Consider the following 27,744-nt stretch of genomic DNA (forward strand, 5'->3'; position numbering starts at 1 on the left):
TGTATAGCGGCCATCTTGCATAAGCACCTGTAAGGAGTCATGTATAGGCACCATTTTGTGCAATTAGCGTCGAGAGAGGCTGATGAAGAATTTTTCTTTTTAAATTATCCGCCGCCATATTTCAAAGGTATGTACCCAAAGAGTGTAGCACTGAGGTTTGCGATGTAAGATGGGGGATGACAGCTGACAAAAAGCGCGTGAGTTTGTTTACTAAACAAGAGCACGTGCAATTTTTCTATTTCCGCCAAAACATTTCAAGGGTATCTAGCTAAAGATGGCAGCACGGTGCTCTCTTGATTAAAGATGGCGGATGACAGCTAACAGAACTTTTCAAATTGCTCGCTACTACTTGTCATAAAGAGGGCAGCACGGTGCTCTGCGGATTAAAGTTGGCGGATGACAGGTGACGAAATTGCCCGCATGATAACAACACAGTGCTCTATTGATTAAAGATGGCGGATGACAGCAATCAAAAAAGACGTGGCTTTGTTTCCAAACAAGAGCACATAGAATTTTTCAAATTGCCGCCACCACATTTCAAAGGTATCTAGCTAAAGAGTGCAACACTGAGGTTTGTGATGCAAGATGGCGTATGACAGCTGTCAGAAAAAAGCACATGAGTGTGTAAAGCACGTGGAATTTGCCACCGCCACAACGAGGGCAGCACTGTGCTCAAAGATGTCTGCTGTCACGTGGAATTGTCTGCCACCACATTTCAAAGGTATCTAGCTAAAGAGGGCAGCACGGTGCTCAAGGATGGCTGCTGTCAAAAAGCATTTTTCAAATTATCCGCCACCACATTTCAAAGGTAAGTAGCTAAAGAGGGCAGCACTGTGCTCTATAGTTTAAAGATGTCGGATGACAGCTGTCAAAAGCACGTCGATTTGTTTACCGATTCAAATCTCGCTCTTGTGAGGTTAAGTTGGTAGCACTAAGGTTTAGGCCCGCCAAGATGGCAGCACTGCGGATGACAGGTGACGAATTTGCAGCTACTGTGATAAAGAGGGCAGCATTGTGCTCTGTAGTTTAAAGATGGCGGATGACAGCTGTCAAAAAGCACGTGGATTTGTTTACAAATTCAAATCTCGCGCTAGTGAGGTTAAGTTGGTACCACTAAGGTTTAGGTCCGTCAAGATGGCTGCACTGAGGTTTGCGATACGTTGTTGTTTGTCAAAAAGGACGTGGCTGTCAAAAAACACGTGGATTTGTTTACTAATTCAAATCTCGCGCTTGTGAGGTTAAGTTGGTACTACTGAGGTTTAGGTCCGTCTAGATGGTAGTACTGAGGTTAGCGATGCGTTGTTGTCGATGATAGCTGTCAAAAAGCACGTGGCTTTTTTTACCAATTCAAATTTCCCGCGGGTGGTGGAGCGGGCCTCTAGGAAGTCCTCTGGCTGTGGTTGTGTCGGAGGAGGCCTCTGGGTGGCCTCTGGCTGTGGTGGTGGTGGAGGAGGCCTCTGGCTGTGGTGGTGGTGGAGGAGGCCTCTGGGAGCCTGAGGTGGAGGTGGCCGCCGAACTGTCCTAATATACTACTACTGAGATGTTGAAATTTTAGCCGAAGTTGTTGTGGGTTTAGCTTTTATATGTATGTACTTAGGAACGAGCTCTAATTCTAGACATTTCTTATTAAATGAAATTGATTTGTCAATGTTCATGATTTTAATTTTAAGTGATTTGAGCTTTTTGGCTTCGTAATTTGCCTTACTGGCCGAATAATTTGTTAAAAATGAAGCCATGTTTTCCAGTGTTGGCTTAGTTAAATGTAACAAAGGCTTTTCAGTCTGTCAAACACACAGCAAATACAATTTAAATTAAAACACTATAAACATATCTGTAAAACACACACTAATATACAAAGAATGACATGTTTCGTTCTACGAGAACATCCTCAGATTCTATCAAATCACTTACAAACAAGCTTATATATGTACAGTATTGTTTACGTAGCGTAAACTTGTCAATGAAAGAGATAACATGCAAGATTAATGATAAAAATAAAATATATACAATTATTAATATAATGAAAAACTTACGTATTTATCTAGACTGCCGATTCATAAGTCCGTTGTCACCAAACACTATTTCAGGTCTGTCCTCATGGAAAGTTTGTGGTGAGCCACGCTGCGCGTGGACAGGGGATGGCAAGAAAGTGAGGGGCCTTGTAGAGCGATGTGGATCTCTCCTATTGGATGATTAAATCGAGTAGACTATAGAGTGGAGAGGGGAGGGAGATGTAGGGCGGAGCGGCTGGAGCGCTGTGGAACCTTCCATCAACATTGGAGAGGGGAAATATGTTACTGACCTATTTCATGTTAATTGTACCTTTATGTAATATTTACAAGTATTACACATATTAAACCATTTCAGGCTTAAATGTCTGAGAAACCTCCATTTCTGAAAAGTAAATTTTTGAACCTTCTTTTGAGACCATTATTTGGTATTTTATATATTTGGTGTAATTTTAAAGAAGATAATTTTCTTTTGCATGAAATTGGTAATATGATATTAGGTTAGTATCTTCAATATATTAAAGGAAATTTCAATATATTTCGTCTCATTATTTTTAAATTTCAATGTGTCGGATTCGTATACCTTTCTCATAGTGCTGTGACAACTACACCTTACTCATACAGGGTTAATCACGCCGTGGTTAGAAGCTATCAGACATCATCCAACCATCCTTAAGAGATTATTCTTTCAATACTAAGAGAAGCGTAGAGATTCATTGCAATTTTAACACCAACATTGTTTGCCCTGTCTACTTCTACATTATTTACTTCATATATAGCCTAATAAAAAGGAAACCAACACCAGGATTATTTTAAGTTCACATGTTCTTAGCCCTCTTCCATCGACCTTATGCATGCTCCTTTGGTACACAGGAAGCTTTCATAAGGCAGGATGTATACATCTTGCTCATTGTTGATAATGGAAATTTGATTGTTATTGAGTCCTAACGCAAAAGGTTGATAAGAATGAAGCTCAATTCGTACCACAAATTGTCTAGTTTCTGCGAAACTAATGATGTCTAACAGTTCTTCCTTGTGGTTTTGCTTGTTCCTTATTGTTTTAAGGAACCTAACATCGAAGGTCATCGGCCCGGTATTGTGGTTGTAATAACCGATGTTTTGGAGAACCCGTGAACACACATTTTTTGTTTTCTCCTCGTAAAACATACAGTGTGTTTCCATTATGTGCTACCTGTTTTATGGGTTGCTTTATAATGATTAAAGATGAGTTTGCAAAGCTACGCGCTTGTGAAGATCTAAAAAATGAGTTGCTAAGGGTGATGTCATTAATGTGTGTTACAGGCACATCGCTTATGACGGGTTCTCAAGTAAGCTTTAGCCCATTTTTTCTACAATGGTAAACTCGTGATGGACATACGAATATTGTTCATTACTGGAGAAGCGTCTAATGATATTACAGGTCATACTCACATAATGATCATCGAGGGGCTGTTGTACGTTGATCAGACTCATGATGTACGTTCGGTGTTAGTTCTGTTAATGAAAATCGAACGAACGCTCCAAACTAATCAGTTTGCGATTTAATGCCAATCTTGAAAAACTCCTATGACAATTTATGTGTGATGTTGCTAATGCAAGATAGAACAGTTAATTATTATTAGGAAAACTCTTCTCATTAAACTGTTGAACGAACGCATGTAGTACAGGATAGCCTGTTTAAGCAAATGGTAGCTGAAATAGCATCTTTCCACAGTTCCTGGTGAGTTATTATCTTTCATTTATGGATACGTCATGAAGATCAAGGACGTCTGATGTCATCACAAGGTCATATCCTAACGCAACCTGACCTAACTACCCCACCGTAAAATAAATAACCTAACCTAAGCCCACAGGCTCGATGGCTCTCGTCAGTGAGGGAGGGACCTGAACCGTCCCTCGGTTCACAAGGATATCACTCTAGCTACCTCAGGCTTCATCTCCGAGTGTGGTGGAATTTCGAGTGACAGCAATCGGCACTCAACCTGAAGATGAAATGCGATGATGGCATGAAAATACGCTCCTTTATAGGTGGTGTGAGGTAGCGAGGTGACGGAATGGAAACGTGGAAATGCATAGAGGGTGCTAGTAGTTAATGTTAATAGTATTCGTAAAGGTGGTTCTGTGAATGTTTCCAAACTTCCCTTCGGCTACTAGTTTTTTGCAAACTCTTTTCGCTTCTACTTACCTCGCTCTACTCTCTTCAGTCTTTGGTTTTTACATCCCTTCCAAGATTTCTTCTTTTACTTTACTGTATCCTTCACTCTATCATTCCACAATGTGTCTTTCTCTCTAACCTTTTCTGATGTTCCTCCACATGTTTTCTCTGCACAACCTACAAATGCACTCTTAAAGTTGTTACATTATTGTACAGCGCGACTAATATTTGTCATTGTTATCGGTTCATGTATTTCTTTCCCAAACACTTCCTGAACTACCTTTTCCCTCAATGTACAGGCACAAACATTTTATCCTCTTCTCCCTTGTTTTGTGACCTTGCCCACTTTCCACTTACTACACCTGCTCTACGGTTACCCTCCAAGTCATACTCAGGCATAGCTCTAAGTTTCCGGTGTCTTTTTTCCTCTAAAATGTAATCAATCAACATTATCGTTCTTCTGTCTACCCATCCATATCTGGTAATCTTCTGGCCTTGTTTCTTCCTGAACGATGTGCTACCTATTGTCAGTTGATTCCACTGGCAAAAGTCCATTAATATACACCTTCTTGATTCAGATCGCTATATGCGTAGAGCCCCAGTATTTCTCTTCTCAGTCTCTCTCTTCTCTCTTGTGCGTACAGATCTACCATGATAATTAATTCCTTGTCTTTCAAGTTATAATCCCACTACAGGTTCATCTGACACAATATACAGTACTTCTGCAAAGTTGATCAGTATACGACCTGGCTCTGTCCGAGAACAGACGTCGAGCAATCAGACAACACTAAGATAAGTGAGAATATCTCTTTTATCTTCATGGCGTTGAACTCAAAAATTTAAGATTCAAATGATTTTTGCACTCTTTGATAATATAACCCTATAATAATCAAATATCTTTACTCGAATTAAACATTTTTTTAAAAATATATGCGTAATATAAAGTGACGTTGTTCTGGTAAAAGGAAGCATGTCATTCTCGTATTAACAAATCCTTATATTCCAGTGTTTTAATACGTTTGTATCTCTTGCTTAACAGACTGAAATACTAAGTTGGGATTGGGAACTATGGCCTCCACCTTAAAGCAATATTTAAAAATTTTGAGGACTAAATCTAATGTAATAATAATTTTCAGCCTCCTATCCCCATTACCGAAGGACTTGACCCTCTGACACTTCTCACTGATGATACGCAGATTGCTGTTTGGAACAATGAAGGACTTCCCAGTGATCGGATGTCTATCGAAAATGCAACAATTCTGACAAACTCGGTCCGGTGGCCTCTCATGATTGACCCGCAGGTAAGAGATACTGTTTGTACTAATCTTATGTGCAGCTTGGTGATTGAATTTCTGTATATGGAAAGTAGGCATACCCTGATACATGCTTTGAAGGCAATCCAATTTCCAGGAGAACGAACAGAATGTGACTGATGGTGAACTTTGAACCAAGGTAAATCTTATTTCATCCACGATTTAGAAGCCGTGAAACTTTACTTCCGTGTCTAAATATTGCCGTATATCCATTGTCGCCAGACAAACACATGCTTATGGTCTCTACAGTATTCTCCATTTTCATGTTTCAGTTCCCCTTATTTTATCATTACAATGCTATTCCATTACGTTCCCTGCAGAGCCTCTCTGACCAACTCATCTCAGACCAGTCTGCAGCCTATCAAAATGATTGCTGTTCTTTCTCCCCCTACCACAGTACAAGAACTTTTGCCTGATTTTATTGATGAAGTGCACCTAATAGTTTATTACACGTTTTTAATTTCCATGAATTCAGGCTTAAGTCAATTATTATTGCATATTTTCCATCTGACAGGAAACTGACTTCGTTACTTGATTTTTCAAAGGCTTTCAACTTAGAAAGTTACATTCCAGGTCATAATGACAGTCCAGGAATGAGTGGAGGGACTGTGACAGCAAAAGTGATGTCTTTGAAAAGTTATTCTCTGCCGACACAATTCCCCACTTCCACTCATCACTGAAGCTCATTAGAAGTCTGTGTTCTAGGATGTTCCACGTAATATTCCGATGCGCGAACACTTAAATAATTGGAGCGGTCAAATCGTTACGCACGTAATGTGAGTATATTCCACACATGAGGAATACTCACACAATTGTACCAAGTGTTTCAGCTCATAATTTTATATCCATGCCCCACACCTGAAAGAAAAGCAAAGTACTATCGTGTGCAGAGACCTCTCGAAAATAGACTACAGCATTTTTAATTAACACTCTCTTGACGTTCTAGGCCACTGCACACCTACGGCTGGCAACAAATTCACGAACCGAGTGATACAGGTCCTAGCTTGGAAAAGAAGCAACTGGAAAAGTTGTGGGATGCAAATTAAAGCGACAATCTAGAGAAAGGAAGTATGACGGTTTCAACTCGTACGCACACGATTTATTTGTACTGATCAGAAGTATCTGCATTTTCACATCAATTACGTAATGAGGAAAGAACACTCTATTCAAATTTTCGTGAGTTTATTTTACATGCTTTTCGAAATACACGAATAACGCGTTTGGGGACAAAAGTACTCAATGGTTGCATTACCTGGATGCAGGATGAAAGATCGTACACAATATTAAGGAGTTCATCCATTTTCGAGTGCGAAACGTTTTGAAAGAGTTCCTTCCAGTAGTATAATACAGGGATTCGGCGGCCACCTCCATCTCCGGCTCCCAGGGGCCTCGACCACCAACACCACCACCACCCGGGAGGCCTTCCCACGGGCTTCATCCACCGCCACAACCGGGAAGCCTTCCCAGGGGCCTGCTCCTCATCCCGCACGAAATTAGAATTGGTAAACAAAGCCACGTGCTTTTTTTGACAGCCACGTGCTTTTTGACAGCCAACAACGTATCGCAAACCTCAGCAGGGACATCTTGACGGGCCTAAACCTTAGTGGTACCAATTTAACCTAACTAGCACGAGATTTGAATCGGTAAAAAACCCACGTGCTTTTTTTGACAGCCGTCATCCCACATCTTTAATCAAGAGAGCACAGTGCTGCACTCTTTAGTTGAAATGTGGTGGCGGCAATTTGAAAAATTCCACGTGCTCTAGTTTGGAAACAATGTCACATGCTTTTTTGACAGCTACCATCCGCCATCTTTAATCAAGAGAACACCGTGCTGCACTCTCTGGTTGAAATGTGGTGCACGCAAATTCGAAGTGCTTTGCAAACTCACGTGCTTTTTTGACAGCTGTCATCCGCTATCTTTAATCAAGAGAGCACCGTGCTGCACTCTTTAGTTGAAATGTTGAGGTGGCAATTTGAAAAAATTTCACTCGCTCTTGTTTGGAAACAATCCTACGTGCTTTTTGGCAGCTGTCATCCGCCATCTTTAATCAACAGAGCGCCATGCTGCCCTCTTTAATTGAAATGTGGTGCGGACAATTTGAAAAGTTGTTTTTGAGAGCAGCCATCTTTAATCAACAGAGCACCGTGCTGCTATCTTTATCGTAGTAGTAGACAATTTCTACGTCACATCTGTCATCCGCCATCTTGCTTCGCAAACCTCAGTGCTACACGCTTTGGCTACTGCCTTTGAAATATAGTGGCGGATAATTTTAAAAAATTCTACAGCAAATATCCCTCGACGCTAATTGCACAAGATGGTGGCTACACATGATTCCTTAAGGGTGCTTACGCAAGATGGCTGCTATACATAGGTTCTTATGAGACACCCTTGGGATGCTTGAGCAAGATGCGGCTATACATGGCTCCTTATGAGACGCCCTAGGGATGCTTCCTCAGGATGGCGACTGCTCTTATGAGACGGCTTAAGGGTCCTTGCACAAGATGGTTTGAGACGACCTAAGGATGCTTGCGCAAGATGGCGGACACAAGATGGTGGCCATACACGAATCCTTATGAGAAGCCTTAAGGGTGCTTACGCAAGATGGCGTCTGCTCTTATCAAGAAAGCTAGCTTAGAGGCTAACGTGCCGTGCTAGTTCGATTCATTAAATTTGGGGCTTAAATGCAAAATGTTAAATATCTCGAAAGCGGTGCATCGTAGAGCAAAACGGACAAAATGGTGGGAGAAGAGTGTGAACACTATTTAACAGATACTGAGAAAGCAAACCTCTTTAGTAGGGAATTTAGAGATTCAGTAGATGATTGTCAGGAGTTGGAAACCGAAACAGAAGTTACAGAGGGACAGACACTGTTGGAAACAAGAAGCTTCTCGTTCACAAATGAAGATATTTTCCGAGAAATCCAACTGCTTCAGCAAGGAAAAGCAGCAGGAAGTGATCAAATTACTGGGAAGGTGATAAAGACAATGGGGTGGTACATAGTCCCTTATTTAAAATTTCTCTTTGACTATGTCATAAATAATAGTGTAATACCAAAGGAATGGAAGGAATCTATAATAATACCAATTTATAAAGGAAAGGGTGATAAAAGGAAACCAGAGAACTACAGACCAATCAGCCTGACCAGTATAGTTTGTAACATACTGGAGAGTTTAATATCAAAGTACATCAGAGGGATATGTGATGATAAAAATTGGTTCATGAGGAGCCAGTATGGATTTAGAAAGAAATTTTCTTGTGAGGCACAACTGGTGGGATTTCAGCAGGACATATCAGATCAATTGTATTCAGGAGGCCAGTTAGATTGCATAGCCATAGATCTTTCCAAAGCTTTTGATACAGTGGAACATGGAATATTATTAAAGAAATTGGAGGTAATAGGATTGGGCGTAAGGGTTACACGTAGAGTAAAAACATTTCTAAATGCAAGGGTTCAGAAAGTCAAGGTAGAAATTAACGTATCGCAGGAACAGAAAGTTTGGAAGGGAATTGCACAGGGTAGTATAATCGGTCCTTTACGTTTCTTAATATACGTAAATGATTTAGGGAACAATATAACATCAAAAATAAGATTGTATGCAGATGACATAATTGTTTATAGGGAAATAAATACCATTGAGGATTGTTCAGAATTACAAAGGGACCTTGAGAGTATCCAACAATGGGTTGAAGAGAATAACATGAAGGTTAATGGAGGCAAATCAACTGTTACAACATTTACAAACAGGAGTTTTAGAACTGAATTTGAATATACTTTGGACGAGGTAGTTATCCCTAAAGATGGCAAGTGCAAATACTTAGGTGTAAGATTTGAAAGTAATTTGCACTGGAAGGGTCATGTTGATGACATTGTTGGGAAAGCATACAGATCGTTACATGTCATAATGAGGCTACTTAAAGGATGCAACAAAGAATTATAAGAGAAAAGTTACTTAAGTATCGTTCGCCCATTATTGGAATATGCAAACAATGTTTGGGATCCTCACCAAGAATACCTAATAAAAGAAATAGATAGTGTGCAGAGGAAAGCAGCAAGATTTGTAACAGGGGATTTCAGGAGAAAGAGTAGTGTGTCAGAAATGTTAAAGAAACTAGGATGGGACACTTTAAGTAAGAGAAGGGAGAAAACTAGACTTATAGGTTTATATAGAGCGTATACAGGAGAAGCAGCATGGGGAGATATCCGTGAGAGGCTTCAGTTGGAAAATAATTAATCGGCAAGACTGACCCCAAATATAAGAAGGAATTTTAGCAGAAGCGATTGGGGTAAATTTTCATTCATTGGGAAGGGTGTGAAGGAGTGGAACAGTTTACCAGGGGTAGTGTTTGATCCTTTTCCAAAATCTGTACAGATATTCAAGAAGAGAATAAACAGCAACAGAGAAAATAAATGAAATGTTAGAGGGCATTTGACCAGTACAGGTTAATGTAAATAAAGAATGTATGTGAATACATTCTTTCCATCCCCTGGTCTAAGGAGTTTGGACAGCCAAAGTAGGGGACTGCCTGTAGGGGTGAAGTACAGTGGGGACTTCGAGGGCCCTGGAACCGCTACGGTAGCTGTGAAGGCCCTTCAGGAACTCTGAAAAGTGGTGGTAAAAGGGGCTCTGGTTAAGACGTAGCAGGTTGTTATGCTACTTAGGTTCCAGAATGGGTAAAGAAAAGAAAAAATAAATAAATGCAATGTCAATTTTAATCTTATACCAATTTTATAGTATCATTTGAAGTAATTCCACATACTGTATATCAGATGACTATATTTGTAAGTAGTACAGGAGATATTATAAGTAGAATTTTGTAAACAATGTAAATTTATTAGGGATGAGCTGTGTGTTTAATAGAAAAAATTGTTAGCGTAAATTATATAATATTGTATTATAGGAAAATTTTATTCTCTTGTTCATTTAATATTTAGTGCTTGACAATAATATATTTTAGTGTACCATTTGCCACCGAGGTAAACACCTCATTTGCAAATAAAGAGATTTTGATTTGATTTGAAATTTTTCCGCCTCATACCCATGTTCGCAGTATGAGCAAAATGATAGCATAAGAAGAACATAGTCTAATGATGAGATCAACGGATCGGTTCCTAGTTAGGCCCTTTGGCATTTGCACTGTTTTAGCTCGTATTGAAGCAGGTTTTTGTAACATGTTCAGGTCTAGCTATGGTAGAGAGTATAACGTGCCTTGCTGGTTCGATTCATTAAATTTGGGGCTTAAATGAAAAATGTTAAATATCTCGAAAACGGTGCATCGTAGAGCAAAACGGACACAATTTTTCTGCCTAATACCCAGGTTCGCAGTATCAGGAATATGATAGCATAGGAAAAACATAGTTTAATGATGAGATAAACGGTTCTGTTCTTACTTAGGACCTTTGGCATTAACGGCTATCTAATTCTACAAGATGGCGGCTGCTCTTATGAGACAGCTTAAGGGTGCTCGCACAAGATGGCTTGAGACGCCCTAGGGATGCTTGAGCAAGATGACGGACACAAGATGGCGGCTACACATAGCTCCGCATGAGACGGCTTAAGAGCGCTTGTACAAGATGGCTGCTGCTCTCATGAGACGCCCTAGGGGTGCTTGGGCAAGATAGCAGCGACAAGACGGTGACTATGCACAGCTCCTTATGAGACAGCCTAGGGGTGCTCGCACAAGATGGCGGCTACTCTTATGAAGAAAGCTGGCATAGAGGCTACTGCGCAAGATGGCGGCTGCTGTTATGCATGCGGTGGAGTGCAATTTGAAATTCTACGTGCTCTCGTTTGTAAAAATCCACGTGCTATTTTTTTACAGCTCTCATCTTTAATCAACAGAGCATCGTGCAGGTATCTTAACAGCACTAAACCTCATACCTTTGAAATGCGGTGGCAGTAATTTGAAATATTATTTTAACAGCTGTCATCTTTAAACAATAGCGGCTATACATAGGCTGTTAAGGCCTCATCATTCTCCTCCCCTCCTCCTCCGCCTCCTATGTCAAGGCATAACTTTATCGAACAAGTTTAAACCTGCATCACGAAGGCAGAAGTGTGCAGCGATAATATCATCGTGCATGTTTAGACTTGCGAAACATAACAAGACTAGAATTAAACACTGAACTCGATATCGTCAACTTCAACATGTGATCAGAACATTGATTGATGTGTTCAGGACACTACATAAGTGATTAAGACTAGAATCGAATACTGTACTCGATACAACATATATTTAGAACATGTTAGGTGGTACCTTTGTTCTAAGAAGATGAGATTGAAACATAACAAGAGTAGAATCGAACACTGTAATCGATGTTGTTAATTTCAACGTGTGATCAGAACATTGTTTGATGTGTTCCGAGCAAAAGTACAATTTCAATGATTTGCTTACTGTAAAAAATAAAAAACTCACTGTGCACATATCGCGTAGCTAACTCGCTTAGTAAACGATATTCCAAAAGTACAACTTAAATGACTTGTCTAGTGTAAAAATCGAAAACACACTCTGCATATATTGCGTAGCTAACTCGCTCAGTAAACGATATTGCAAAATTACAACTTCAATGATTCGCCTAGCGTAAAAAATAAAAAACACACTGTGCACATACTGCGTAGCCAACTCGCTCGGTAAACGATATAGCAAAAGTACAACTTCAAATGATTTACCTTCTATCATTCGTCTTGTGCGAAAATAAAAATCTACAGAAAAACTATACTGCGTAGCCAACTCTCTCGGTAACGATAATCTGATTTAGTTACAATAAAAACATAGATTCAAACCCTGTTCTATTACCGCAAACACGGAGAGTAAAATTAAACAGAACGATTGGTGCTATAAGAAATACATTGGTTTCATTTAAGTCGTTAGCAGTCGAACAAGTTGTCGCATAAACATGTAACATGAAATATTAGTCAATTTGTCTCATGCGGAACGATGCAACATGTGCTTAGAACATTGCTTGATGTGTTCAGAACACTAAATAAGTGGTCAAGACTAGAATATAACACTGTATTCGATACAATATGTGTTTAGAACATGTCACGGGATACGTTTGTTCTAAGAAGATCAGATTAAAAAAGAAGTGATTAAGACTAGAATCGAAATCATTAACTTCAACATGTGATCAGAACATTGATTGATGTCTTCAGAGCATAATGTTAGAAAATGCAAAAAAAAATTGTCCGTTTGCTCTACGATGCACCATTTTCGAGATATTTAATATTTTGCATTTAAGCCCAAATTTAATGAATCGATCTAGCACGGCACGTTAGCCTCTAAGCTAGCTTTCTTCATACGAGTAGCAGCCATCTTGCGCAAGCACCCATAAGGCATCTCATAAGGAGTCTTGTATAGCCGCCATCTTGCTCAAGCAACCTTAGGCCGTATCTAACCATCTTGTGCAAGGACCCTTAAGCCGCCTCATAAGAGCAACCGCCACCTTGCGCAAGCAACCCTAGGGCGTCTCATAAGAAGCATTGTATAACCGCCATCTTGAGCAAGCATCCCAAGGGAGTCTCATAAGAACCTAAGTATAGCATCCATCTTGCATAAGCACCTTTAAGGAGTCATGTATAGCCACCATCTTGTGCAATTAGCGTCGAGAGATGGTTGCTGTAGAAGTTTTTAAAATTATCCGCCACCATATTTCAAAGGCAGTAGCTAAAGAGTGCAGCACTGAGGTTTGCGATGTAATATGGCGGATGACAGCTGACAAAAAGCACGTGGCTTGGTTTCCATACAAGATCACATATAATTTTTCAAATTGCCGCCACCACATTTCAAAGGTATCCAGCTAAAGTGTGCAGCACTGAGGTTTGTGATGCAAGATGGCGGCAGGCAGCTGTCAGAAGAAAGCACCTGAGTTTGTTTCCAAACACGAGCACGTGGAATTTGCCACCGCCACAAAGAGGGCAGCACGGTGCTCTCTTGATTAAGGATGGCTGCTGTCACGAGGAATTGCCTGCCACCACATTTCAAAGGTACCTAGCTAAAGAGGGCAGCACGGTGCTCTCTGGAATAAAGATGGCTGCTGTCAAAAACATTTTTCAAATTCCCACCACCACATTTCAAAGGTAAGTAGCTAAGGAGGGCAGCACTGTGTTCTACGGATTAAAGATGGCGGATGACAGCTGTCAAAAAAGCACGTGGATTTTGTTTACTGATTCAAATCTCGCGCTAGTGAGGTTAAGTTTGTAGCACTAATGTTTAGGCAAGTTACGATAGAAGCACTGCGGATGACAGGTGACGAATTTGCTGCTACTGCGATAAGGAGGGCAGCACGGTGCTCTGTAGTTTAAAGGTGGCGGATGACAGCTGTCAAAAAGCACGTGGATTTGTTTACCGATTCAAATCTCGCGCTAGTGAAGTTAAGTTGGTACCACTAAGGTTTAGGCCCCTTAAGATTGAAGCTCTGAGGTTTCCGATACGTTGTTGTCAGTCAAAAAGCACGTGGTTGTCAAAGAGCACGTGGATTTGTTTACGAATTCAAATCTCGCGCTTTTGTGGTTAAGTTGGTACCATTAACGTTTAGGCCAGTTAAGATGGCAGCAGTGAGGTTTGCGATGCGTTGTTGTCGATGACAGCTGTCAAAAAGCACGTGGCTTTGTTACAAATTCAAATCACGCGCCAAAATTCAAATCTCCCGCCAAAATTCAAATTTCCCGCCAAATTTCCCGCGGGTGGAGGAGGTTTCCGCAGAACCATCCAATTATACTACTCAGCTGTCATAAAAGCACGTGGCTTTGTTTTCCAACAAGAGCCGCCATCTTGTAGAATTAGATAGCCGTTAATGCCAAAGGGCCGTGTGGGAACCAAACCGTTGATCTCATCATTAACTATGTTTGTCTTATGCTATCATATTCCAAAAACTGCGAACCGAGGTATGGGGCAGAACAAATTTACCCGTTTTGCTCTACGATGCACCGTTTTCGAGATATTTAACATTTTGCATTTAAGCCCCAAATTTACTGAATAGAACTAGCACGGCACGTTAGCCTCTAAGCTAGCTTTCTTGATAAGAGCAGCAGCCAACTTGCGCAAGCACCCTTAAGGAGTCCCATAAGGAGTAGTGTATAGCCACCATCTTGTGTCCGCCATCTTGCGCAAGCATCCTTAGGTCGTCTCAAACCATCTTGTGCAAGGACCCTTAAGCCGTCTCATAAGAGCAACCGCCATCTTGCGCAATCATCCCAAGGACGTCTCATAAGAACCTATGTATAGCAGCCATCTTGCGTATGCACCCTTAACCCTTTGTTGCCTGACGTTACTTTAAAATACCATCTCATATTTCATGGCTTTGGAATTATTCAGTAAATCCTACCCTTGTATCTTCCCCATGGTGCTTTCAAGTAACTAATTCTTGAAACAGAGATATTTCACTTTTGAGGTTGGTATTGATGAAAAACGCGGGAGATCGTTTTATTCTTAGCAGTGTAGTCATAGTGTTACCACTGTAAACAAATGACATTTTGATTGATTATTTCTTTGCTCCTACTGTTACATTCGACCTGCAAGTGATCTTAGTACATGTAAGTATGCTTCTATAATGCAATAAAATACTCAAATTGATGAAATTTGCAAATGGTGTGGATATATAGCTAGTAAATGGCGAGGTACTTAGAAGTACCGTCAGGCCATATGGAGGTTCTCATTTTGGTCATATCTAAAACCGAATGTAATGCTTTCCTTCGATGGACATCAGTGTTTTTCTATGGAAAGACAGTAAAGGTGTGTGCTTAGCGCCTAATTTCCATGGAACAGAAGCCACAACAGTTTCTCAAGGATGGAACTAATGTTACTGTTCATTGCCCGGTTATTGTGCAAGACTACAATGCACACATAGGTGGAGTGGACCATGCTGACAGACTTCGAGGCGTATATGGTTTAGACTGTCGATCCAAAAATGGTGGCATTTTGGGAATGATTGAGATAGCATTTGTCAATGCCTACATCATATACTGTAATCTGCATGAAAAAGTCCCTCTAATTGCATTCCTGCATAATGTGCCCTAGGACTGATGAACCAGAAAGAAATTCTTCTTCCAGAAAAACTTTCACGTGTTATGAGGTCACCAAAGTCACCAGAGCAAACTTGTCTACCAAAAAGGAGGAAAACAGAATATTCTGTGCTCAGTGATGTCAGACTAAGTAATCGTGGAAATCATTTTGTTGTTTTTGTAAAAAAAGGTGGTCGATGTGATGTGTGTTCGAGAAAGAAGGTGCAGTCAAGACCGCATTCAAGGTTTACTACATGCAGTGATTTTCTTTGCTGCAGTGAAAAAAGGAACGGCTTTGCAGAGTATCATAATGTGTCAGCTGTATAGGATGTATGCAAGATGTTCTACATATGAACAATAATATTAGGAAACTTCAATCTTATTACACATATTTGCTTAAAATTTTGCTTTTACATTTCTGTAATAGTTTTAGGTATGAAAAACATGTTCTACTAATATTTTGAGACAATAAATGTGATATAATTCCAAAATGTGAACGTTCTTATCTACCCAATATGAAGCCTCCTATATGCCTGACGGTACTTCAAAGTACCAGGCCCCAAAAACATACCTAAAATTAAATTTATGATTTGAAAGTATTAGCATTTACTATTTGAACATATTCCATTAGAATAAGGTGAAAAAATCAAGTATACTTATTATATTTCACTATTCAGGCAACAAAGAATTAAGGAGTCATGTATAGCCACCATCATGTGCAATTAACGTCGAGAGATGGTTGCTGCAGAAGTTTTTTAAATTATCCACCACCATATTTCAAAGGCAGTAGCTAAAGAGTGCGGCACTGAGGTTTGCGATGCTAGATGGCGGATGACAGCTGTGACGTAGAAATTGTCTACTAGTACGATGAAGATAGCAGCACGGTGCTCTGTTGATTAAAGAAGGCTGGTGTCAAAAAGAATTGTTTCAAATTGTCCGCCACCACATTTCAAGTAAAGGGGGCAGCACGGTGCTCTGTTGATTAAAGGTGGCGGACGACAGCTGTCAAAAAAGCACGTAGGTTTGTTTCCAAACAAGAGCGAGTAAAAGTTTTCAAACTGCCGCCACATTTCAACTAAGGAGTGCAACACGGCGCTCTCTTGATTAAAGATGGCGGATGGTAGCTGTCAAAAAAGCACGTGGCATTGTTTCAAAACAAGAGGACGTAGAAATTTTCAAATTACCGCCACCACATTTCAACTAAAGTGTGCAGCACTGTGCTCTCTTGATTAAAGATGGCCGCTGTCTCGTGGAATTGCCTGCCACCAGAGTGCAGCAAGGTGCTCTGTCGATTAAAGATGGCTGCTATCAAGAAGCATTTTTCAAATATTCCTTCACCACTTTTCAAAGATATGTAGCTAAAGAGGGCATCACGGTGCTCTCTTGATTAAAGATGGCGGTTGACAGCTGTCAGAAAAGCACGTGGATTTGTTTGCCGATTAAAATCTCGTGCTAGTTAAATTATGTTGGTACCTGTAAGGTTTAGGCCCGTCAAGATAGCGGTACTGAGGTTTGCGATACGTTGTTGTCTGTCAAAAAGCACGTGGTTGTCAAAAAAATGCACGGGGCTTTGTTTACCAATTCACATTTCGCGCGGGAGGAGGAGCAGGCCTCTGGGAAGGCCTCCCGGGTGGTGGCTGTGGAGTAGGCCCCTGGAAAGGCCTTCCGGGTTGTGGTGGTGGAGCGGGCCCCTCGAAAGGCCTCCCGGGTGGTGGTGGTGGAGGAGGCCCCTGGGAGACGGAGTTGGAGGTGGCCGCCGAATGCCTGTATTATACTACTCCTTTCCTTGGACAGGCCAAGGAAAACTTCACATTTTCGACATCTCCGTTGCCTTTACATGGGAAAATCTCCAATTTTCTTCTCTCCATGTGGATGAGGAGGTAGTTCATTCCGTCAAAGTGGGTCTCTCGTATAAGATCGTCAAAAGAGGAGATCCCAATTGTTCTTACTCGCTCATGGTTTTATGAGTGTCTCAGAAATTGTGATGTGAATATGTATAATATTTTGTGGTGAACTGACCTCGCCTGCACCAGAAAAATGCTGACTCAGTAAAAATTTAATTTTTCCGCCACATCCTTCGAAGAATACAATTGTTTTAGTATAGCAGGCCGGGAGCAGTGGCAGGGAGAGCTGTAATTCTAAATGTGGTTTGTTCTGGAGTCCCGCCGCCATGTTGTGCTAAAAACAAGATGACAGCATGCATTTAGCGCACTCTTGCTCGAACGGTTGAAGTTCAGGCTGTTTGGCGGTACTGTCCCTATACGCGCGAGGGATCGGTTAGCTATTACCGGCTGACAGTTGGCAATAATTTGTAACTGACCTGCTTCTGTATGAGTTAATAGAGAAAATTTTGACTCTTGTGATACTAAATGTAGATAACTGGTATAGAGCTGAGCTAAGGTTATCGCAGGGAGTTAGAATGAGCTTATGCTCTGCAATATGGCCCCTATACATCGCTCGCATAAGGCTAACTGTAAGGATCCAGCATAGGGATATTTCCGGCTCTCAGAACTGATGAGTTCATAGTTTATGTCTAGGAATTTCATGTTTACTAACTTGACAATATTAGGTTAAACTCCTGATACTCTAGTGTTGGACTCTGCAGTCATAGATCGTGTTCATAGTTTTATAGTTAGATGCCCTTCTCTGATTGAATTTATTAACGTAACGAGCCCAAATTCTAGCCGCTAGCTAGGTCGAGAACGATATATCGCTCTTCTTAGAGATCGAGCATAGTACGAATTCCTTACTTCTCTATTTGTGATTGTTAATCAGACAAACATGAGCCTATCATGCCAGTCTAGATTTCGACTCTGGAAACAGAGATGAAGTTCTTAGATTTCGTTTATATGTCATTCCTTGTTTGAGTTTAATAAAACATGTCGACTCGACTTTACTAACGTTACCTTTACGAATACGAGTTCATATCCAACCTGAAGTAGAGTACGATTTTCTGGTCACGCTTCAGGTTTGGATTCTTGTAGGTTTCAGCTAATATTGTTGGCTCCAAACTCTTCTTCCTCTTTTCCCTCATCCTTTTTTCTTCTTGCTACACTGACATTAGTGAAGACAAACATTTGAGTAACAGTTGTGACTTGTCTGTGAGTAGAATAATTGGATGGTTCGGAGGCCTCCTCCTGCGGGAAATTTGAATTCTGGCGGGAAATTTGAATTTTTGGCGGGAGATTTGAATTTTGGCGGGAGATTTGAATTTGTAAACAAAGCTACGTGCTTTTTGACAGCTGTCATCGACAACAACGCATCGCTAACCTCACTGCTGTCATCTTGACGGGCCTAAACCTCAGTAGTGCCAACTTAACCTAACTAGCGTGAGGTAAACAAAGCCACGTGTTTTTTGACAGCCACGTGCTTTTTGACAGACAACAACGCATCGCTAACCTCAGTACTGCCATCTTGACGGGCCTAAACCTCAGTAGTACCAACTTAACCTAACTTGCGCGAGGTAAACAAAGCCACGTGTTTTTTGACATCCACGTGCTTTTTGACAGACAACAACGCATCGCTAACCTCAGTACTGCCATCTTGACGGGCCTAAACCTTAGTGGTACCAACTTAACCTAACTAGCGTGTGGTAAACAAAGCCACGTGCTTTTTGACAGCCACGTGCTTTTTTGACTGCTGTCATCCGCCATCTTTAAATCACAGAGCACTGTGCTGCCCTCTTTATCACAGTAGCTGCAAATACGTCACCTGTCATCCGCAGTGCTGCCATCTTGACGGGTCTAAACCTTAGTGCTACCAACTTAACCTAACTAGCGCGAGGTAAACAAAGCCACGTGTTTTTTGACAGCTGTCATCCGCCATCTTTAATCACCGTGCTGCCCTCTTTAACTACTTACCTTTGAAATGTGGTGGCGGATAATTTGAAAAATGCTTTTTGACAGCAGCCATCTTTAATCTAGAGAGCACCGTGCTGCCCTCTTTACCTAGATACCTGTGGTGGTAGGCAATTCCACATGACAGCAGCCATCTTTAATCAAGAGAGCACCGTGCTGCCCTCTATGTGGTGGCGGCAAATTCTACATGCTCTTGTTTGGAAACAAACTCACGCGCTTTTTTGACAGCCGTCATCCGCCATCTTTAATCAACAGAGCACCGTGCTGCCATCTTTAGCTAGATACCTCTGAAATGTGGTAGCGGCAAATTCCACGTGCTCTTGTTTGGAAACAAAGCCATGTACTTTTTGGACAGCTGTCATCCGCCATCTTTAATCAACAGAGCACCGTGCTGCCCTCTTTATGTCTACTACCTTAAGCACGTAGTAGCGGGCAATTTGAAAAGTTCTGTTAGCTATCATCCGCCATCTTTAATCAAGAGAGCACCGTGCTGCCATCTTTAGCTAGATACCTTTGAAATGTGTTGGCGGCAAATTGAAAAATTCCACGTGCTCTTGTTTGGAAACAAAGCCATGTGCTTTTTTTTTGACAGGTGTCATCTGCCATCTTTAATCAACAGAGCACCGTGCTGCTATCATGCGGGTAATTTCGTCAGCTGTCATACGTCATCTTTAATCTACAGAGAACAGTGCTGCACTCTATGTGGTGGTGGTAAATTCCACGTACTCTTGTTTGGAAACAAATTCTATGTGCTCTTCAGCTGTCATCCACCATCTTTAATCAAGAGAGCACCGTGCTGCCCTCTTTGTGGTGGCGGATAATTTGAAAAATTATTTTCGACAAGCAGCCATCTTTAGTCCATAGAGAACAGTGCTGCCCTCTTTAGCTACTTACCTTTGAGGCGGTTAATTTGAAAAATTCTATTTGAAAAGCTGCCATCCTTAATGAAAAGAGCATCGTGGTGCTATCTTGCAGGTAATTTTTTACGTCACAGCTGTCATCCACCATCTTGCATTGCTAACCTTAGTGCTGCCCTCTTTAGCTAGTTACCTTTGAAAAAAAATCTATTTGACAAGCTGTCACCCACCATCTTGCATCGCAAACCTCAGTGCTGCACTGTATGTGGTGGTGGATAATTTGAAAAAATCTTTATGACAAGCAGCCATCTTTAATCCAGAGAGAACAGTGCTACCATCTTTAGCTACCGCCATCTTACATCGCTTACCTCGATGCTGCACTCTTTAGTTGAAATGTGGTGGCGGTAAATTCGAACAAGTTTAATCACGCATCGGGAAGCAAGAGTAAGCACGTGCTGCAGTGATGACGTCATCATGCAGGTTTAGACTTGTCCGTTTTCTTAAGAGTAAGTCGGTGTAAAGGAATGTGGTAGCGGTAAATTAGAACAAGTTTAAACATGCATCGGGAAAGCTAGAGTAAGCACGTGCTGTTGTGATGACGTCATTGTGCATGTTTAGACCTGATCGTTTTTCTTAAGAGTAAGTCGGTGTAATGCAATGCAATAAGTACAACATTTTTTGAATGCGATCAAATATTTGTTTACAAATGTACTACAACAGTGTTCGTTTTTGCTGCTGACAAGGTTGGTGTGCTTCTTAACAACGTATTCTTCTGAAATGCCTCCTGCAGCATTCAAATTAAACAAAACATTTAGAAATATATTATACTAAGAATGTTATGCTTTACAGAGAAGATCATATACTTCTTACCTTGCTGTTATTCCTTTTCGGAATCATCATCATCATCATGAGGTACTAGAGAAAGTTCATTCGTACACTGTTTACAGTGTTCAATCCTCGGATGTGGTCCATCCCAATCATCATCACCATTTTCTCCTCGATGCTTGTAATGTCGTTCACAAGTTCTGCATAAAGCTACTTCGATCGACATCTTACTGTGTAGATTAAGGATGTCCCAAAAATTATGTACGTAAGAGGCAGCGTACGTATATAAAAATCCTGGTGGTAAGTATTGAATAAGATGTTTCGGCATCGACGATCTATGTTTATAGAACATCTTAATAGCCTCACTCACTCGTGAAACATAAATAAGATGTTGCGTATGAGCATGCAAACAGCATGCACATTTACAGTTTTGTTCCATAGCGCACGATGTCGAAGCACACACTAATGAAAATGATAAAGATCTATTCTTATTTATAGTCACGTAACGATATTCGTTAGCGGATGGTAAGTAACATCACTCATATGAATAATAAGACAATAGGCTGCTGTGTTAGCAGGAATGTTTTCAGATGTTTCAAATTCTAAACGAATATCAACTGGAGATTATTTTATAGATTCTTCATGATAAGAGCAGTCTATAACTACAATCGGAGCTTTATTTTTAAATTCTTGAGGTGTAAATAGCGGACGATCTTCTTTCTGATAATACGATGATTGAAATTTACAAAACATGTCATAGAGCATCCAAACTTATTTTTCTCAAATTTAATGTCAATGTTTTCGTAGGGATACGTAATTCCGTTGAGATATAGTCTAACGTGTCTTAATTTACAGTGATCAAACAGTGACCTACCTTTTTCGTGATTGAATTTACGATTAGTTTGAAATCCAAAAATAATGTACAAGGGCTTCTCAGTAAAACGTGATGTTTTAACAGCCCAGCTATGCTTGTTTGTAGGTGGTAACACAGGATATTCATGCAGCTCCCAACTTCTAAAAGGTATAGGTAATGGTGTATCATTTTCTACAATCTTGAGCAATCGTAGTTTTTCACGATCAGATAAGGTTACATGTGGAATCCGCCACAGTATACGATGCAGTGTTATTTTCGATTCTACTGGTGTTTCTACTGCTTTAAGAGAATTGTAATCACTTCGATCACGGATTAGAATAAGCTCTTGTTTTGCATTGATTATAATACGTGTAAAGTCTTCTGCGAATCCAAAAATATGTTTCAGTGATAACATACCCGTAAAAGTTTCATCCTCATTAATCATCCAGTTGTTAGTAGCTTTTGGACACCATCCAGCCATCCGCAAAAGATTACTTTCTTCATCACAGAAAGAAGGGTAGAGTTTCATTGGACTTGTAATACCAACATTCCTCGTTCGATCTATTTCAACATTATTTACTTCATATCGCGCTTCAGAAAAGAGAAAAGCTAGAGCATGGTTGTTTAGTTGTGAAGTGCTTGGTCCACTTCCATCAGACTTTTCTAGTCGTCCTTCAATATAGATGTAGCTTTCGTGTGGTAAGGTATAAACATCTTGCTAATTAATAATAAAATTAATGTCATCATTGTTATTTAATCCAAACGTAAAAGGTTGATAGGAATGAAACTCACTTCGTACTACACCTTCACGACTTTCTACTGTATTCTTAATGTCTAGCATTTCTTCCATTCTGTTGTAGTAGTGTATATCCTAAATCATGGAGTATCTGCTTATGGGTATCTGTTAACTCGATGAGTCTCTGCACACATGTAGTATGTCTTCGGAATGTACACCGTGTTTTATAGATGGTTTTCATACTGGTTTAAGATGTAGTTTGTAAGCTACGTACGCGTGCTGATCTAAATGAATAAGCTGATTATGTTTATTTACAAGTCTAAGAGTAATATTGCTAATGTGTTTTACAGACACAGGATGATAAAGAACTACTACTGGTTTCTCACAAATAGTATATCAACGTTCCTCTGTAACAATAAAGTCGTGCAGGACGTGCGAAGGTTGTAGATTACTATTCAAGTCTGTAATAATATTACAAGTAATGTTCACATTATAATCATCGAAGAGTTTTATAGGCTGATCAGACTCGTAACGTACGTTCGGTAGGAGCTCCCTCAATGGAAATCCAAGCAGTGGTCCAATCGAATCAGGTTGTGATTTGAAGTCAATCTTAAATGATGATTCAATAACACATTTATGTGTACTGTTGCTTATAGTGATTGAGAACTTGTAATTATGATTACTATAACTATCTTCCCCAAACTGATCAATTAACGTACTTTCAATATAGTCATGAATATCGTCTACTGTATAACTACCTGAGGGTAGTGTTAGCACATACTCATCGTAATAGAACTTGTTTAAACTATCACGCACATTATAGATTTTATTGTAGCTTTCAAACGATACTAGTCCAAGACTATGCGGCTGATAACCAAGTTCGATTGGTGGATTAAAATAGACGGTTGTTTCAGGTCCTTCTCCACGTACAGAAAACGTTCTTTCACTGTTCATCATCACGTAGACACTAATGCACTTTCTCTACTGTCTGGGTTTGATATAAGAACATAAGACAAAATCGTCCGCACATGCGTGTATTAAAGTTTTGCACACGGTTTTTGTTTTAAACAATGTCTGCACTGCTTCCGAAATAACGTATGAGCTCAAAAGGAGGAGGTAAATTTCCATAGCTATCAAAATACCATACTTTAGATTTACGTTTTACATAAGCAACGTAATGAGTTCCAGGTCCACGACTGTCGTCCAAGTTAATTACGGCACTTTCACGTTGATCGCGCATATACACATCTCGAAAATAACGAATTCCTAGTTGTTTAGCAAACGTAAAAACTTCATCATGCGTTACAGCTCGATATGGCAGTGCATTCAGTAGACGTTTTTTGGAGAAATGTAGATACCAAGCCCTTTCTTGTATGGCGCTAGCTTCAAGTTCACACCTTTGCCTCGTAACGCAATTGCCTCCATCGTCTTTTTATGACGTTCACTCTCTTTTAACTGTTGTTTCGCTTCTTCTACAGCTTTGACAGTTCTCGCTACAGCACTAGCACCACCTAGCAATGACCCTAAAGCTGCTAAGTCAGCAAACAGCGCAGGAAGAAATGTTCCTCGTTTTGGTACAGGAATAATTCGTGCACGTTTACTAAATATTGCTCTGCACTTTGGAGAAATTCTCGCTCTTGCTGCGCGTAACGCCTTAGTAATAGCTACACGAGGATTGTATTCCCCTCGAATAGCTTTTTGCGCAGCCTTTATAACATCTTTCCATCCAACAGTTTTTACTTTCTTCTTATTCATGTCGTTTGGATATCGTTGTTTCACCATGCTGGACACGACTTTACTCGTCAAGAGCAAATTATAAACCAACCCTTACCTCTTGTTTCGTTTAATATATATAAATTACTATTGCCTACTTTATTATTAAGTTATCATGAAGATTATAAAGCAGCGGGACACATTACATGTTGGTGACATCGTGCCACATCTCTTACCTAGTTCTAGTACAACTCCAAAACAACATCATGGAAAGCTGTTCCCTATTACTCTTCGATGTATTATATCAGGCCCATCGGGATGCGGGGAAACAAATCTTTTAATTACACTCATTACTTTTCGAAAGGTGTACGAAACGAGAATATTTACGTTTTCGTTAAGTCACTCTATCAGCCGCTATATACTATTCTACAAACTGTAATGCACGATCTAGTTAAAGATGGAATAAGGTATTTTAAATTTAATTCACATGAGCAAGTACCATCACCAGACGATGTGCTTCCTAATTCTCTTATGATCTTTGATGATGTCGCAACAGAACAGCAAAACGTTATTCGTGCATTCTTTAGTATGGGTCGGCATAAATATGTTGATTGCATCTATTTGTGCCAAACCTTTTCTCGTGTGCCTATGCAGTTGATACGCGACAACGCAAATGTTATTGTGCTTTTTCGGCAAGATGAGCGCAACATGCGACATGTGTATAACGATCATGTTAACACTGATATGACATTCGATGACTATAAACGTATGTGTGCTAAATGTTGGTCATTACACCGTTACAGTTTTTTAGTTATTGATAAAGAAAGTGATGTACAGCATGGACGATATCGCACGGGTTTCGATCATTTTATATGCATTAACACAGAATTACAGTAACTACTTGATTAAAAACCATCATCATGTTAACATCTAGCAAGGAGATCACAAAACATATCATCCAAGCTCGAAACTATATTCGACGGAAATTTAAAGAGCTTAAACGTATTCAAGCAGACACGGATTTATTTTTAAAAACACAACTAAGTACACCACTCAAAGAAATTTTTAATTCTACTTCATTACCGCAGTCTACTTCAAGTTTTGCTTCTATGCAAACATCATATCATAAAGAGAAGCATGAAGAAGAAAAGCATGAAGAAGATACGGAAGAGAAGAAGCAGAATGTAGATCAAGAAGAGGAAGAGGAAGATAAAGAAGAAGGAGAAGAAGAACTTAATGATACATCACCATCTAAGCCTGTTGAGTTTTTAACTACAGATATTATTGCTGAAACACCTACTACATCGACGCAAAATCTACCATCTTTGTCTGAGGTTATGATTACACCAGAGTATCGCAATCAGTTTAGAACTTTTATTCAAGATACCTATGGATCTCTATTTGCACCTTATATAGAAAAACTTTTTACAGGACAAACTGACACTACCTACGGTATTCGCTACGAAGATGACTGTTTCCGTATAGGAAATTCAAATGTTAAGATTAATAGCAACAAACTCATTGTAAAAGGTGTTACCTATAAACCTACGAAAGGACTCTTAGAACTTCTTTTCTCACGAATACCTGACAATGATATAATTTTACAAGATGATCTTAAAAAATATAAAGCAATACTTTTTGCTACTGACGCAACACGACGTAATTACAAGAGAACAGAAGCTGTAAATGCGAATAAGAGTTACAAGTATCGTGAGTTTATTTTAAACTGTTTCCGACTGCACGTAGTCTTGATGATATCTACAAGCGTTTGTTGCCGTATGTGGATGTAAGATACTGGAATGACCCAAACTTATTCGTTGAACGATTACAACTTTTAAGAGCATCGCAAGAGGCTGGTCACACTGGTCACGGATCAGAAATTCTAGAAATAGAAAGAGAACTACGTTATGCCGGTATTATTTTGTAATGGCTCGTCAAGAGAAGATCTCACCTGTAAAGGTAAACATCGCACATGAGTTACATAAACCAGCACGTCGCACCTACTGTCGCAGACGCGTTATTACACGAGGAAAAGATGATCTCTGGCAAGCAGACTTAGTAGAAATGATTCCAAATGCATCTAGTAATAAGGGGTATAAGTATCTACTTACTGTTATCGATGTGTACTCGAAGTTTGCTTTTGCACAACCCGTGCGTTCTAAAACAGCAGCTCAAGTTAAAGAAGCATTTAAACATATTGTTGAAGAATCGAAACGCTGCCCAAGGCTTCTTCAAACTGATCAATGTAAAGAGTTTTACAACAAGGATTTTTCTTCTTACCTCAAGTTACTTGGCATTCAACACTACTCTACGTTCAGCAATCTCAAGGCAAGTGTTGTAGAACGCTTTAATCGTACACTCAAAACAATGATGTGGCGAGAATTTACAGCGCAAGGTTCATATCGTTGGATTGATCTGCTACCTAGACGTGTATCTACCTACAACGATACACCTCATCGCATTATCGGAACAAAGCCACGTCTTGTTACAAAGAATACACCTCGTATAAATGCTATTCATCTTGTAATTAAAACAGCTGATCCACGTCGCCATCGCTTTAAAGAAGGTGATTTTGTTTGCATCAGCAAACACAAGTCTATCTTTGCAAAAGGATACACACCTAACTGGAGCACTGAAATTTTTCAAATCAGAAGTTTTAAGGTTACTAATCCAGTTACGTATTTAGTTCGCGATCTCAGAGGAGAGCCTATTGAAGGAGGATTCTACATCGAAGAACTGCAGAAAACACAATATCCTGATCACTATTTAGTTGAACGTGTTATTCGACGTCGTGGCAATAAACTGTATGTTAAATGGCTTGGTTTCAATAACAGCTTTAATTAATGGATTAATAAAGAGGATGTACTTTAAATCTTATGTGTGTTTTCTTTTAATCCTCTACGTCTCCTTTCTTCTAAGTCACTAGGACATGCTGCAGGATTAAACAACACCTGTAATATGTTTTGACAATTCACATTTATTTTAGAATATATTTATATATATATATATATATATATATATATATATATATATATATATATATATATATACATTTTTATCTTTTGTTTATTTTGCGGTCTTTGTCACTCAGTTTTCGCTTTATTACACCAACAACGACAAGTGCTGCTATATTCTTCTGAGCAGCTAAAGCACTAGGTAATAACACACACACATACACACAGCATAACTGTACGAAGCAGATTTTAACAGCTACACGACATACTCTATGCAGGCAGCATGTAACTACTTGTCAGGCGAACGTGTTCTAGGGGCGCAGGGGAGATGAAGCACGAAGAAAATAAGATCAATCACTCTATTGATGAGTCCACGCCCAACATGCCTCCTCATCTTTCTCCCAGCACGTTTCTTCACCTTTTCCTTGTTTACTCTCTCCACAGCCATGATAAGTGTTTATAAGCGAAGAC

At 39.9% G+C, this 27,744-nt stretch overlaps 1 protein-coding gene across 1 annotated transcript in view; it reads left to right on the forward strand.

Moving 5' to 3' along the window:
* LOC136863901 (dynein beta chain, ciliary-like) overlaps window positions 1-27,744 on the forward strand; it is a 5,220,903-nt gene that overhangs the window by 3,633,610 nt on the left and 1,559,549 nt on the right. The window contains exon 64 of the mRNA XM_068226514.1: window positions 5,301-5,465. Coding sequence (XP_068082615.1) covers window positions 5,301-5,465 — 165 coding nt within the window. The remainder of the gene's footprint in view (window positions 1-5,300; window positions 5,466-27,744) is intronic.

The sequence above is a fragment of the Anabrus simplex genome, chromosome 2 (assembly GCF_040414725.1).
Source record: "Anabrus simplex isolate iqAnaSimp1 chromosome 2, ASM4041472v1, whole genome shotgun sequence".
Classification (NCBI taxonomy): Eukaryota; Metazoa; Arthropoda; class Insecta; order Orthoptera; family Tettigoniidae; genus Anabrus; species Anabrus simplex.